This window comes from Chinchilla lanigera, unplaced genomic scaffold, assembly GCF_000276665.1.
Source record: "Chinchilla lanigera isolate Chin_1 unplaced genomic scaffold, ChiLan1.0 scaffold00007, whole genome shotgun sequence".
Lineage (NCBI taxonomy): Eukaryota > Metazoa > Chordata > Mammalia > Rodentia > Chinchillidae > Chinchilla > Chinchilla lanigera.
The window spans coordinates 1,996,475-2,012,352 of NW_004955408.1; the positions used below are offsets into that span (position 1 = coordinate 1,996,475).

The following is a 15,878-nucleotide window of genomic DNA, read 5'->3' on the forward strand; positions in this document are numbered from 1 at the left end:
CGTCTCTGCCGCCCCCTAGCGGCGGAGCCGGGCGGCCCTGTGTCCAGCCTGGCCCCGCACCTGCCCCGGGTGACGGCGCCGCTTCCCGGGGTGGCCGGGGACATGAGGCCCGCTCCGCACCTGCCGCACGCCTGGCGCTGGGCCCGTATGTGACTGCGCTAGGACGCTGCGCGCAGGAAGAGCCGGCCCTCCTGGGCCCAGAGCAGGGACCCGAGGACGTGGAGACGGGTGCGTGCAGCCCAGCGTCCCTTGGGCCTGAGGCAGGGAGCAGTGTGGCCCAGCAAGGGCGCCCCTTCCTGTCCGCAGTGCAGGAAGCCCCAGCAGCCTGGGGGCACCGTCAGTCCCCGGGAGCTGGTGCCACGGCGCCCCTGGCCTTGCCTGCAGCTGGCGGGCCCAGCTGCCATGCAGACCTCATCTCAGCAGCGTGGGCATCGCCCTGGGCAGCTGCCCCCAGGCCGGTTCAGGGTGTCCTGTCCGTCACCGGCGCCATAAATAAGCTGCACGCCCCACACCCCCACTTGTCCAGCTCCCCCATGGGTCGGGTCCCTTGCATGAGACCCACGGGTGGGCGCGACCCCCTACTCGCCTTCCCCTGCAGGAGAGAAAGCGGCAGGGGAAGGGTGGACTTCCGCAGCCCCTGGGCATAGCCCCTCTCATAGCCTCTGGGGAGCAGGCGACGTCCTAGGAGTTGGGGAGGAGCCCAGGGCACCCCAGGCCCTGCGTGTGCCGAGGGTCACCACCGGCTCAACTGGCCAGGCCACTGCATTCTCACTCAGCCGTGTGGACCTGGCAGGCGGAGCTGATCGCGCCCGGGGGCGGGGGGACAGGTGACTCTTCACCAAAGCGGGGACAGCCACAAGCGCCCCGTCCCACACTGCATCCGTGCAGAGAGGCCGTGCTGTGCCCGCAGCATGCTCAGTCACTGTGATTACTAAAATACTGTGCTTCTCGTGTGCGTGTTCGGCAAGCCCTCTACCCCTGAGCTACAACCCCAGCCCCAAATAAATGCTTTTAAAGGAAAAAGAAAAGCGGGGGGGGGGGGTCGTTCTGACACACCCGGTGGACCTTTGCGTATGCGGGAGGCCGGCAGCTCTGAGAGCAGCCAGTGGAGGAGAAGGTTTCCTTGGTGGTGCTGGTCTGGGTTTGGACATTCTTTAATGTTTATCTTTGCTTCTTTGGATTTCTTGTTTTGTTTTTTGCAGCTTAGTAAATTTCAGGCCCAGCCTCAGAGCAGACTTTCCCCTCTCTCTGTGCCAGACCCTTGCTGCTTCCTAAGGGGAAATGAGAGCCGGAGCGCAGGCTGAGGGTCGCGCAGGAGAGCAGGGCCTTCAGCTGAAACCAGGTCCAGATGTGCGGCCGGCAGCCACAGCCGGGGTGTGGGGACGGGGCCACCCACATCTGCGGGCCAGGCCGGGGCCACGGTGGTCAGGGCTGCCAGGGCCCGGGGTCACCTTGTCCATTTCCGGCCTGGACAGAGGCCAGCCTGTGAGCCCCACCCGAGGTGCCTCGGGCACATTTCTGGGTACAGTAAAGGGGTGTCTAGTAAGTGTCTAGTAAGGCACTGGGAAATAGAGAAGGGCACACAAAACAAAAGAAGCAGCAGCCATCCACACTACGACGCACAGGTAAATCCTCTCAATATTTGTTGATTTTTCGAGGTGCTGGGGTGGAACTCAGGGCCTGTGCATTCTCAGGAAGTGCTCTACCACTGAGCTATACTCTGAGCCCTGCCTTCTCCATATTTTGAAGGTCGTTCCCCCAGTAATCTTTCGATGTGAGTTTGTTTTTACAGTTATTGGCATAAAGACAGGATTACAGGGGACATGCTCCCTTGTCACCTTTCTCCCCTTTTACTTAATATATCGTGAAAATGCGTCTATAGCGCCAAGCGAGGTGCTGCATGTGTGTAATCCCGGCACTCTGGGAGGCTGAGGCAAGAGGATTACAATTTCAAACCCAGCCTGGGTGACTTAGTGACTTAACAAGACACTGTCTCAAAATTAAAAATAAAAAACAGGGCTGGGGATGCAGCTCAGTGCAGAGGCGCTGGGTTCATCTCCCAGCACCAAAAAAAGAAAAAAAATTTAGACAATGTAGTGACTTCATACGTAGTAGTTATTCATATGTGTAATTTATTTATTTGACTAGTCTCCAAGTGATATTAGTTATAGTGACAATTTCTCATGCTTCTGGTTGACAGTCGGGGAATAAATGTAGGCTTCAAATAACTGTCTAAATGTCAAATTGCTGCCTGGAGGTGTGAGGGGCACACCAATAGCATGTGAATGTGTCACACTTCCTAAGTCCCAGACAACTGTGGCTATTATATTTTTAATTTATTTCAACATGATAGATTTAAAAATACATGAACGCATGTATCATGTTTTAAGTTAGGGCGTATTTGTGCTTAAAGCGTAGTCTTGGTGTAACTGGTTCTGAGGTTTGGGTAATCCTGCCACCTGGTGGTAGGCCCTAGAATTGCAGATATAGTGTTTAAAGAGGAAATCCGCCTTCCAGAGCTTTCGGATCCCAGTAGGTCCACGGGTTAGCGGACATCCGGAAATTAGCAGCACAGGGGGAATTGTGGGCTCAGAACTTCAGGAATCAACAATGTGGCACTCCTGCATTTTGGGTTAGTACCGGCGTTTCTGTTGATACAATTATTTTTACAGCACTTCATGAATGGGGGAGGCTTGGCTGGCCCATGCCATGTCCTGAGCTGCACACGGGTGGCATAGAGATCGGTCAGACCGAGCCACAGCCAGGCGACAGCTGTGTGGGTGGAGACCGGCATGGGCGGTTTGCTGTGGGGTAGAGAAAAAGGACTGTCAAGGGCACAGTGCGATCTCCAGGGGTGGGCATCTTGGGTACCCCAGCCCCTTTATCCTTTTCTAAGCCCTGACTGCCACCTACATGGAAAGACTTCTGTCCCACAGGCCTTCATCTTGTCCCCACAACTTTCACAGAAAACATTAGACATCCTCCTCACCGCCTGCCTCCTACAGCAGGATCCTTCTTTCCTCGTTCAGCCTTTCGACTTTCTCGGCTCTCAACACGGAGCTCTAATGACTTTCCAGTGTGTTTTGCACTTTCAGGAGGCAGCGGGCACATTTCTTGAACCTAACGCAGTGCAATGAAAAAAAAAAAGAATTAAACAGGGATAAGGGGGCGCGCGGGCTAGGTGAAGGATGGATATAATCTGGATTAAATAATCAGAGGGCTCTTGGCAGAAGATGACATTAGAACCGAGACTTAAATGATGAAAAAGAGGTAGTGATCTTGGGGGAAGTGTTCCCAGCAAGGAAGAGGAGGTCTCGGGTCTCGCATTTGGAATAAGCCCTGCGTGTCCGGTCCCCTCGGGGCCGTGGTGCTGGCGTGAGTGAGCCGGTGACCCGCGGAGTCAGCGTGAGGGCTGCAGTGAGCGGCTGACTGCACTGGGTCGGGGTTGGGACGCTGGGACTTGCTGGGACCCCTTGACCTTGAAAGAGCTGCGCAAGAGCAGGCCCCCTCCTAACCCTCCTGTGGGAACAGAGAAGGAAGGGGGACCTGCGCCTCTCCTCACCTGCACCGCCAGTGGCAGACGGGGACTCCCAAGCCGAGAGGCCACAGGACGTAGCTGAGACACAGCCTGCTGCACGCCAGGCCGAGGCTGGCACCAGGCTGCAGGATCTGCCGTGACGAGCCGGGCTGGCCAGTGAGGGCGGGAGCCAGGGCCCGCACGCTGCTGGAGTCGGTCTCCCGTTCTCCCTGGTTTTGTTCTGTGTTGTGCTTTTATTTTTGCCGCCTCCGGGACTGAACCCTGGGCCTTCACAGTGAGCTATATCCCCAACTCTTCTTGAGAAAGGGTCTCTCTAAGTTGCTAATTTGCCAAGGCTGAGCTTGAACTTCTGATCCTCCTGCCTCAGCCTCTCAAAGTGCTGCAGTCAGAGGTGTGCGCCACCACACGCAGCTTCACCCCTGTTTTCATCCAGCCCTGGAGCGCTCTTCCCAAGTCCTGCATTTTATAACCCCCATTGTCAAATTAAGACTCTTTCCTACTTTCCATGAAAACAAACAAATCCAATTTAAAGAGTCCGTTTTTCCATTTCGCCCCTCCCCGTCCCCGTCCTCCCATCTGTGTCATAGCCATCATTTGAAACTGGCAAGAAAGTCGCCCCCTCGGGATGGAATGTTCAGTTCTGTTTCCCTGGCCCGGCCTGTTCTGTCAAGCTGTGGTGGAGCGGCGTAGGGCCCGCCAGGGCACAGCCACCACGGACCGCCCGAGCATGCCCTGCGCTGCTCTTCTGCCCTTCTGCACCTGCGTTTGCAAAGTGTGAGGCCTGGCCCCGTGGAAAGCATTAGGAATCAGGTCAGTGCAGCACGTCACAGGTTCAAAACACATCCCGTCCTGGCTTGGTGTATAATGAAACACCCGAAGCAGACTAATTTCAACCAAGTGTTCTTTAGCTGATGGTTCTCAAGGTCCAAAGTTGAAGACTACACAGGCCTGGGCGCTGGTTCAGCCTCTGTGGAGGGCCCAGCGTCTAGTAACAGAGCTCGTGTGAGAGGAAGGAATCCCATCTCAAAACGGGAAGCTAAGGGCGGCATGTGCTTCGCATATAGGAGGCCCTGGGCTCCGCCCCAGCCCCTCAAGGGAATCAGAAAGCCAGAGGGAGACTGGGCCCCTGGCCCTCCCAAGCCCCCAGCCCCAGCAGCCTGCAGTCTCGCCTTAGGCCACTTCTCAGGGGACTGGAAATGCAGCATGAAAACCTGTGTGGAGCCAACAGCGTCCACCCCACAGCCAGGCCCTCCTGACCTGCGCTCTCCTCTTGGCCCTTTTCTCACCTGCAGTCAGCATCTTTGGTCTGAAAATATTAAGTGGAAAAACCAGAAATAAATCGTTTCTGGTTTCTTGACCTTAAGCGTTCATTACCTTCTGTTACAGTAATGGGTTGCAGTTGTTCTAGTTTTTTATTCATCGGTGCCACTCTCTACCTATGCCCGATTCACAAGTGGAACTTTACCGTCGGCCTGCAGGTGCAGGATCTGACACTTGCCAAGGTCTCCCACTCGGCTAGTCTGGAAACCTGTCCCCTGTGGTGAAGGAGACAGCTGCACATTGCGATCTGTGCCCATTTTGTGGACGGGGAGACTGAGGCACAGAGGAGCCATGCTGCTCTTCCAGGCAACTTTGCTCTCACCCCAATGACACTATCTCCCTAAGAGCTGCTGTTTCTCACCCTCTGCCATTCCTCCCGCCCTGCAGCAGGAGCTGAAAGCCCAGGCTGTGCTCCGCAGTAGAGCTGGCCAGCTCATCCTTCCTGTCCCAAAGACCTGTGCTGCCTGGCATGAAATGCATGGCTCTGTGTCCTGCACTTTCCCCGTGCACAAAGTGGGGCTCAGGACCCTTGCACAGGCATGTGGCTGAGAGTCGGGGACAAGGTTGGCAGGGTGCAGAAATCCCCGCTGGTTTGGTACCAAAACTGTGGAAGCTGCTTCCTGGGTCCAGGCCGCTCGCCACCCAGCCCCCACCCCCACTCCCACACCCAGCCATGCTGAGTCCCACACACAGCTCCTCGCTTCCAGCCCCCACTCTGCCTGGACCCAAGGCCCCGTGGAAGAGGACACTGAGGCGTGCTGGAGGGAGGCAGGTGCCCTTGGAGGACAGGTACAGGAGCACGTGGTGAGGGCTTGGTGACCAGGAGCTGCCAGTGGTCCCATGCGATCAGGACAGGGACCTGAGCCATGGGCGGGGAAGAGGGAAGGTGACACTAAATGACCGAGTGACCCAGGGACCAGCCAACCCCTACCTGGTGGAAGTCTGGAAGCCGAGGGAGCACCTGCATCTCCTGGACAGCTGGACAGGTGAAGCCACCTAGAAACAAACCTGAAATACTCTGAAATCTGAAGCTTTCTGTGCACTATCATGACCCTGTGGGTATAAACTTCCATACCAGACCTCTGTAACCCGTCAAAGTGCAGGGGCATAAATTATTGTCTAAAATTGACAGGTTCTGTATATGAGACATAAGTGAGTTTTGTGTTTAGACTTGGGTCCCATCCCTAGGATGGGTGGATAGAAAAATAGAAAAATAGATAAATGATAGAAAGATAGATAGTAGATAGATAGATTATAGGTAGGTAGATAGATGATAGATATAGATAGATAGATGATGGATTCTAAAATCTGGGAGGGCTCAGAGACAGTGGGTGCACCCTGCTTCTGGACAGGCTTCTTGGCTGCGGGGCAGAGATGGAGGAAGGGGCTTCTAGAAGGAGGGTGCCGCAGTCCTGCACCCATGAGGATCAAGCCGAGAAGTGAGGGCCGGCTGGGGCTGGGGGCCGGCTCTGAGCAGAATCACAGTGCCTCACGCCGGCCTCTCCCTCCCGGCACACAGGGCCCATCTGGCTAAAGTCACAGGAGCCCAGGGAGCAGGCCTGCACGGCGTCACCAGGGTCGCAGCCCCAGGGGACAGTGTGAGCTCCGGGCCGGAATGCGGTCTGTGAGACGTGCCGGCCTGGGACCAATTTTGAAATGAATAACTCAGTTGGACTGTTTGGAATTAATCAAGTGAACAAGAAAGGACCACAGAGTACCACACATTCATGTGCTTTCTTGCTCTCGTAGTTCAAAAACAGCTTTGATTGTAAAAATGTAATTAGTTAAATGATTCATCTGTAATACCCCAAATTCATCTGCTTTTAGATTTCAACATCCTCCGGCTCGTTTTCCTCTGACCCCTGCAGGGCTGCTCCCCAGTTCCCCAGATTTCAGGACGGGATGAAAACAGACTTCCTGAGTCCCCGATAATGGCCCCCAGATTGGAGCTCCGGGGAGGCCTGGAGGGGGGCCGCAGGACGGGGCGACACCCGGCTCTCCCCCGGCTGCCAGCACAGCACAGGGCAGGTGCTCCTCGGCCAACTTCCCTTGAGTGCCCCACGGGAGCGCCCAGGGGACAGGAGGCAGCCCCCAGGGGCCTCAGCTGTGCTCCTGGCTCCGGGCTCCCGAGCTCCATTGTCCTGGCCAGCGGTTGGCATCTTCCGGCGCTGGTTGGGCCTGCCTACATCTGCGGCCCTGGCACGTCACCACACAGGGCCAGCACCGTGTGAGGCCTCGAGGAGGCTGCCCTGCAGGCCCTGGCTCGGCCTGCAACAGCGCTGGGGCAGAGTGGCCCCGGGCTGGGGCTGGCTGGCACCTCTCCCCACTTCCCCGGCAGCAGCACGGCCCGCTTGAGCCTGGCTCTGCATGGAAGAACAACCCACAGCCCTGCATGAGCGCGCAAAGCCGTGGCTCGAGAGGAAGTGGCCCGTGGGTGGGAAGCTGCCTACCCGGCTTCCCCTGAACTCAGGACCTAGCCCTGCTCCCGCCCGCCTGTGCGTGGACAGGACTGGCTGCGGGTGTCCCCAGACTCCATGCCCTTGTGGCCTCCCACCCCAGGCGCCCTCCCTTCAGCTGCAGGAGAGCCAGGTGGCCGGCCCAGGGGAGCCGAGAGAGTTCCTGCCCAGCGGGGACGCCCTGAGCTCAGGGCTGGCCAGCATCCCCCATGCCCCGTCCCTCGGACTTCCCGTCCTCTGGGCAGGCATGGGCAGGTCCGCCTATGCGGGTCCAGGGTGCCCTCCAGTGCCCACAGGCTGCTCGCCTGGGTGGGGGACTGCCCCAAGGCCGGTCGGCGGGATTGTTCCTGGGCCGTGGGCTCATCTGGTGTCGTGCTCTGTGTCTGAGACCCCAGTGGGCACTGAGGACGTGGCAGAAAGAGTTCGTGCAGGGCGCCTGCCCCCCAGAGCCTGTGGCTGAGCGGAGAGGCTCAAACCTTCCCCGAGTTCCAGCCTCACCTAGGATGGGGTCGGGACCAGAGAACACAGGCTGCATGCATAGCGGGAAACCGGGGACCTGGAGGGGGTCGGGGTATTGCCCGAGGAGGCGTGGTGGGGTCAGAGGTTAAGTGGGCGCTGCTATGCGACAGACAGTGCGCAAAGGTGGGCCTGGCCGGTGCGGGCAGCATGGCCAGCCGCCTCCTGTCCCCCCCAGGGAGCACTGTGGACACCTCCCGAAGCCCCGTTCTCCTGACCCCTGGGAGCTCAGGGACAAAACCAAGTCAGGGACCAGGTGGAGACCCTGGCCTTTGAGGGCTGAAGCAGAAACCGCAGACCCATCACAGCTCACTGTGGTGAATTCTGGTCATGGAGGGTGTGCGAGGTCGCCTGCCCGGGAGTGGGGAGCTGCAGCGAGACTCCAGACAGGGGCGCAGCTCCTCAGTCACAGGTTCCAGCTCCCCACTCCTGGCACCTCCTTGGGCCTCCTAACTCTGCTCCCCTCCCTCCGTGGACAACGCCCTCGGCCCCGCCATGCTTGGGAGACGCTGTCCTTGATGCCCGACCGGGTATGGCTTCGGCTGAAGGGAGGGGGTCGGCGTGAGCCACGCCCCGCAGGAGCCCGAGCGCGTGGTGAGCCAGGAGACGGGAGGTTCAGGCAGGTGTCCGAGGGCGGCCTGGCCAAGCCTGGCCCTTCCCATCTGTAACCTGGGATGGTAACGGTCCGCGGCTCAGGGGCTGTGGCTGGGTCCGTGACAGCCACATAAGAAGTCACACCCGAGCTGGGCACAGTGGCACATGCCTGTCATCCCAGCTACTTGAGAGGCAGAGACGGGAGGATCTCACATTCAAGCCCAGTCTGGACAGCTTAGTAACTTAGTGAGACCCTGTCTCAAACTGAAAAAGGCTGGGGGTGTAGCTTAGTGGTAGCGCATTGGCCAGCGTGCTGAAGGACCTAGCAATGCTCTATAGTACTGCAGAAAAAGAAAAGAAAAATAAGACAGTGCCTGTGGGGTTGTGCACTCTATTTCCTGGCCCCATGCACTACCCCCCCGCCCACCTTCTCCCCCCGCTCCAGGGAGCCAGCCCACCCGTACACAGCTGCTTTCCAGAGGAGGCCCGGGAGGCCGGGAGGGGGTCCAGCTCGCCCTGAGGGCTGCGGGATGCAAATGTGGACACCACGACGTCCCCTGTGTGAGAAGCAGGGCCGTGGAGGACGGGAGACAGGAGGCGAGCGGAGGCCAAGGCCCGCGGCGGGCAGGCGAGCGGGGCAGAGCTTGGCTGTGCGGACGAGGCTCAGGGCTCACAGTGCTTTATGGGGTTGGCCTGGTCAGCAGGCAGGCGAGGCCAGTGGAGCACAGGACAGCACAGGGGGCGGGGGCGTGGGTAGCTGCGGGGCTCTGCCCACCTCAGTGGGATGTGGACATTCAGTCCATGCAAGGCGGTCCTGACATCTTCCAATATTTCCGGAAAGCTGGGAATACAGGTTCTACAGCAGCTCTCTGGATTCAGAACGGTGCCAGCCATTTCTTTGCCCTTGAGGGACACTGCCCAGCCTCGGTTGTCCACCCTACAGCCCCGGAGGCCACTGTCAAGAAGGCCAGGGTAGAGCTGGGGTCCAGTACCTGAAGAGTGAGAATCTGGGAAATCCAGCGTGCATGGTCCAGGGGATCCTAATACCTGGCAGGGTGAGCGGGTTCCCGCGACACCTCAGAGCTGGGTTACCAGGCGATTTAAGCCGGTCTTTAGGGTCAGTTCAAAGGCTGAGCCCTGTGAACGTCACCTCCCCTAGCCGGGCTGTGTAACGTGGCCATAGGTGTAACTGCTTCCGGTACGCATGGGCTATTCTCGGAACGTGCCCTCGCCCACAACTGGAAGCCAGCTGGCCCCAACCCTGTAAGCCACATATCTGAAGGGGGTCTGGGGGCCTTGCAAGGCCAAGGGCAACAAACAGAGGGCCCGGTGCAGGCGGGGCAACCACAGGCATGAGACTGTAGTGGGCATGGAAGCCATGGCCCTGAGCAATGCTCGGCTAAGAAGCAGTCAGCATGGCTGGCACTGCCAGGCAGGCACTGGGGCCAGGGACTGTGAGCTCTTCCCCGCTCAAGAAAATCCCGAGCTCTGGGTGTGGAGGTGAAATGCCGCTCCTAACCATTCCAGCGGATTCACTTGGTTCTTACTTTGCTCTGTAACTGCATGGATCAAAGGCAGCCTGACTCCAGGGAGCCAGGTCCAAGCCCCGGCCTCCACTTTCCAGGTGAGGAGCTGCGGGGCGAGGGCCAGTGGCAGAGGCAGGCAGGCGCGGGCCATGTGCAGGCTTTCAGGCCCCGCCCAGCGATGCCCCTGAGCATGCTGTGAGCTGGGGTACAGTGGGTGGGTGCAGAGCCCACTAGACAGAGAAGCACACCAGGGTCTCTGGCCGCCCCAGAGCACAGGCTAAGGGTGGGTTGGCCCTGAGCTTTGGGGCGCTCTCTCTCCATGCCCTGGGGCAGTGAATCCAAGTTTGGGAAATGCCAGACCTCAGGGAGCTGTGTGCCAGCAGCCTGGCCTGGGGCATCAACAGGGCCTGGTGCTGACAGCTGGAGGTGCTGCACCAGAGAAGGCCACAGAGGAGGGAGACTTCACACAGGAATGTGCACCCCAGGCCTGCCCTCCAGCCCAGACAGCCCTGTACTTTGATAGTCCTCAGCATCTAGGGCCTAATTCCCAGGCCCTGGCCTGAGGGTCCTGGGAAGGCTGTCCAGGGGCCTTGGCACAGTACATATCAAGGGCTCTGCCCCCAAGAGCTGCCAGCAATCGTGATGGGCAGAGAGCTGGGCAGTCACTCAGCTGCAGCCTGCACCAGAACACGAAACCGGGAGACTGGAGCTTGGGTCCGGGTCCGCAGCCACTCTGGCCTGTCTCTAGGCCGAGCCACAGCAGAAGGAGGAGTCCAGGCCTTGCTCCGCCCTCCCGGCCTTCGTCCCTGTCTAGATCCAGCTACAGGGAGGCGCAGGGCCAGCCTAGGCCAGCGTGGATGACCTGGCTGGACACTTACTAGGAGGCCTCCTCTGTCGCCTGCAGTGCTCCCCGGGGTGGCTATGTGGACCTCAGTGGGGGAGGACACAGTGGGGCCCTGGAGGGAGAGCAGTGCACGTCACCAGGTGGCACGGCCTGGTGTCCCGCTGCCTGCATCCACGCCTACCACCGCTCCTCAGGGCCGCTGCAACCCACTTCCGTGCCGGCCTGCCTGCAGGGTCCCCTTGCCGAAGAAGAGAAAGGAGGGAGACAGAGCTGGGACTGGCTGGTCCTTGTCCCTGGAGAGGAGGGCATGGCCCGAGGTTTCCAGATGAGGCAGCTGGGGCTCCGTCCGCCTCCCCTCAGAGGCCGTGAGGGGCTTTGTTTGCTTTTTGCACAGCCGGAAACAACCTTGAGCCCAGCTGATCTCGGGAAGCGACTTAGAGCAGAGCGGGGCTTGTAAACAGCTGTGGGGTTTCGCGGAGGGCAGAGGTGTTGAAAACCTCCGGTGGATTTGAAAGCTTTGATCAGGCAGGGCAGACCCAGGGGGGGACAGGGCGCGTACAGGCATGGTGCCGTGGTGTCTGGAGAGCCGGCAGCTGGAGGGATTCGAACCTGGGCCTGCCAGGCCCTGCCTAGCCCTGCGAGCTGCTTGCTCCAAAGCCTCCGAAAGCTTGGCCTCTCCTGCTGGTCTTGCAGGAGGCGTGAGGGGAGCAGCAGGGGAGGGGCCTCACCCACTCCAGACAGCCCGGTCCACCCAGACTGGCTGCTGAGCGCTTGGACCCAGCCTGCCCACCGTGAGGCTCTGGCCCTCCTGCCCCGGGCTGCCCTCTGCACCCCGCTCTCCAGAGCACGGGAGCCAGCCCCGTCTCGCTCCCAGCCCTGGGAGCCGCAGTGTCCAAGACGTCTGCGCAGGGTGGAACCGCTTTGCTGAGGCTCGGCCGGGCCTGGGTTTGGTGCAGCCCGGAAATCGGTCTCCCGGAGGTGCAGAGCAGGAAATGACTGAGACACGGCTCACAGGAAGGAGCCGCTTCCCGGGGTGTCGGTCAGTGCTTCTCAAACCTTCCTGACCACGGGACCCTTCCCCAAGCAAGGCAGTTCACCCTGCAGGGCTCGCGCCGTGCGGCACCTGTTCAGGGACCGCAGTGTGCGCGTGACCGTGGGCAGGGGTCTGTCCTCGAGTTTCACGACTGATCCCTCCTCTGGCCCAGCCTGCCCAGGGCGGGAGGGGAGGTCAGAGTCCTGCCCAGGCCAGACGGGTCCGCCTGTTCCTTCCTCTGCTGTTTGGAGACCCCTCCTCAGGGTCCCCGGCAGCCTCTGTGCACCCACGGGTCTCCCCACAGCTCAGCAGGGACCCAGACAAAATTCCTGCAGAGAATTCCTGACAGCTTTCTTGCCCAGGGGTCCTCCAAGACAGGCCCAGATAGCCGGACACAGAGGACATCTGTAACCCCAGCACCGTGCAAGGCTGAGACAGGAGGCTCTCTAGCTTGAGCCCAGCCTGGATAACTTAGTGACTTAATGAGACCTTGTCTCAAAATACAAAATAAAAAGAGCTGGGGGTGCATCTCAATGTGAAGGGCCTGGGTTCAATCCCCAGTACAGGAGGAGGAAAAACAAAGATGGGCCTGGAGCCACCTCTGCAGAGCAAGCCACAGCAGTGAGAGGCCCGTCCCGAAGGCCAGGCCCGGCACGGTTGCCCCGTCCGTGTGGACACAGGCGCAGGCATGGAGTGCTGCTCACAGGAGTACGGCGCCATCGGCTCCTGGCGCGGGTGCTGGCAGAGCTGGAGTTGATGTCTTCAGCCCCACACGGGCCCTGCCAAGAGCTCAGCTGACCCCATTCCCCGCCTTTAATGGAAGGACACAGACTATTCGCTTGTGTTTGTTTGGTTGGGCTGTCTTCTCTGTAGTTCTCTGTGAAGCTGGGCACGGAACCCGGGCCTCACGCGTGCTAGGTGAGCATGTGACCCGGAGCAACCCGGAGCTACGCCCCAGCCCTGTGCACCTTTTCAACCCGACATCCCGGAAACTGAGGGTGGACAGGACCCTCCGCAGGAAACTTGATTTTCCCTCGCTTAAGGGGCTTCTCACTAACTAGGGTGGCCCACCAGGGACGCTGAGGAGCTGGCGGAGGGCAGGGTCTCGGGCGGAGCTCTGGCCTAGCACACGAGAGGCCCTGGGTTCATCCACAGCAGCACAAAAACGATAAAAAAGTTCAGCATAAACAGAGGCTGCAGGGCCAGGCTGGAGGGGGGGCAGTGCCAGGTGAGACCGCGGCAGGGGCTTCGGCGCACAGGCCCCTAGGATGGGGCCTCGGTCCTGGCCACGGCCCGGGCTTGTTCCCAGCACAGGGCCCAGCAAGATCTTCCCATCTGGGCCTCTGCAGGGTGAGGAGACAATGCCACCGACCTGACAGGGTGGCTGCAGTGATCACAGAGCTCCTGGGGAGGTCCAGGCTGGGACTGGGCCCCGGGTATGTCGTGGCAGCCAGGAGGGCCAGGCCTGGGGGAGGGGCCTGGCAGAGACGCCTCGCAGGACACAGCCAGAGAGGCTGGAGGCGGGCGGGCCCAGCGTCAGGCCTGTGGGTCCAGGGTCGCAGCAGTCAGGAGCTGAGCACAGGATCCCGGCGGGCCAGGCGGTCCATGATGGGACTGGAGCTGAGGTGGCACCAAGGCCCTGGCCGGGGTGACCCCTCCGCCCTCTCCTGGGCCCCAGCCGCCCCAGGCCATGGGTGTGATGTCCAAACCCTCAGCCAAGTGTGAGGCTGTGGCAGCCAGAAACGCTCGACCCAGTCACAGCACTGCAGGAAGCCAGAGTCCCCAGGAGCGGCTGGCGCACAGGGACCAAGGGGCAGAGGCTGGCCTGGCCGTACACAGCCGTCAGCGGAGGCACCGAAAGTGACAGGACGAACTCCCGCGGGGCTGTGAGAGGCCACGGGAGGGAGACGGAGACGCTGAGGCCCAGAGGCCCCACGTCCCACTGGCACCGGGCCGTTCTCTGCCCGCCCTGCCTGCCCCTTCACACACGCGTGCACATGCGTGCACACTTTTCAGAACCAGATTCCCCAGTGCGGCCTCTCAGAGCAGCTCTCTGGTCTTCCCTAGGCTGCACCCGAAGCGGACAATCCAGGACAGAAGCCAAGGCCGGGCAGGCTGTGAGGTCAGGCCTTGTGCACAAAACTACCTAAAATACGGCAGACACCAACCTTCCAGCTCTGTGTAGGGTGCTCACGGGACAGGTGAACAGAGTTTAGACCTGGGTCCTCTCCCCTAGGTCCCTCATTGTGAACACACAGAGAGGCTGGGATCCCTGACCCAAAGCGCTCAGGCCCCACATGCTTTGGAATTGGAAATTTTTAGATTTTGAAACATTTGTCCAGTGAGCTGTCTTGAGAGTGAGACCCAAGTCTAGATACAAAACCTGTTCATGGCCGGATGTGGTGGCGCATGCCTGTAATCCCAGCACTCGGGAGGCTGAGGCAGGAGGATCGTTGTGAGTTCAAGAGCAGCCTGGGCTACAAAGTAAGCTCAAGGCCAGCCGGAACTGCATAGCGAGACCCTGTCTCAAAAAGACAAAAAAAATTCATGTGTCACATGCACCTTCCTGAGGGTTCCTGAAGGTAACATCTGTGAAGCAAGGTTCTCTGGGATGAGGTTTCCCACGTGAGGCCAGCCTGGTTTGCCACTCCAAAAGTTCTGGATTTGGAGCATTTCAGATTTTCAGATGGGGGTGTTCCGCCTGTGTCCCAAAACCCAGAAACAAACCAACCTGCAGAACACTACTGATCCCGCGTGCCTCAGAGGAGGAACACCGGGTCTGCGAGTTTGTACAGCACTGCTCTGCACGTGCCCCCATCCACGCCCAGGGACACAGGGCTCAGACCTCCTTCCTGACTCCTGGGAGGCTGGTGTGGACCTCACGCTCACAGCGCCTATTGGTGCCGCAGTCAGGAACAGGCCCTCGCAGCCGCTGTTGGTGCCGCTGTTCCTGAGCTGGGAACAGGCCCTCACAGCTGCCCTGGGCGCGTGGAGAAGCCCGCAGCGCTTCCCGGAAAAACAGGGAAGCCGGACGCAGGCAGGGTGAGCCCAGCAGATAGCACGTATGCGAAGGATCACAGCTCACACCTCTGCTGGGGTCCGGAGCCAGGTCCACAGGGAGGAGGGACAGCAGCGGGATGGAGGTCAGGGTCCACAGAAACCGAACGTCCTGGTGTGCGGCCTCCTTGGCTTCCTGACCACCTGGGCGGGGAGGAGCAGGCAGGCACAGCCTCGCTGAGCTGAGCGGCGGACGGCTGCCCGCGTGCCGGCTCTGGGAGCCCTGCAGTAGTTGCTGACCCTCTGCAGTCCCAGCTCTCTCGGGACCTGCGCTGTGTTACTCAGCAAAGGCCACAGCCCTGCGGATGCTCAGAGCCCTCAGGACTCTTCGGTTATGAGCGGGAAACCCGCTCAGGCTGCCTTAGGGGAGACGGCAGGCCCAGCTGCAGCATGGGGCCTCAGCCCTGTCTCTCTCTGCTTCTCGCTTTGCTTTCTGCTCTGCTGCCTCTTTCTCAAGCCACGTGGTAGCCCCAGAGCTCCAGGCTCAGCTGAGTCTGGAGAAAAAAAGCCCTCTTCCCCTATGGGTCACCACTGAAAGTCCCAGGCTCGGCACTCACAGCTCAGCTTGGGTCCCAGGCTCAAGCCTGATGCTGTGACCTTGACTGAGGGGGTGTGGCCACGTGCCCACCCCGCGCAGGCCACGCGGGATGTACCCAGGCCTCTGGGCTCAGGGCAGGCTGCATGTTGTTGTCACTGAATACAGAAGACCTGCCATTCCCGAGTGTAACCTCTGCTCTCTCCTTTCCCAGGGACCGCTGGGTCTGGATGGCAAGCCTGTAAGTGATAACAAGGACATGGAGCGTCCCCAGAATGGGCCGTCCCTGTGCGTGGGGGGTGACTGCCGAGCACTCCGGGCAAGGGACCGACGGGTTAGAGAGTTAGGGTCAGGGCTGGAGTTAGAGTCTAGGGTTTAGGATTAGGGTTAAACCGTAGGATTCAACTTAGGGTTAGGTTAGTGTTAAATCAGTGTTACGGTTTAGGGTTAGGGTTTAGG

At 59.9% G+C, this 15,878-nt stretch overlaps 1 protein-coding gene across 1 annotated transcript in view; it reads left to right on the forward strand.

The window, feature by feature from the left end:
- Col23a1 (collagen, type XXIII, alpha 1) overlaps window positions 1-15,878 on the forward strand; it is a 262,912-nt gene that overhangs the window by 224,928 nt on the left and 22,106 nt on the right. Inside the window, exon 7 of the mRNA XM_013507342.1 lies at window positions 15,634-15,660. Coding sequence (XP_013362796.1) covers window positions 15,634-15,660 — 27 coding nt within the window. The remainder of the gene's footprint in view (window positions 1-15,633; window positions 15,661-15,878) is intronic.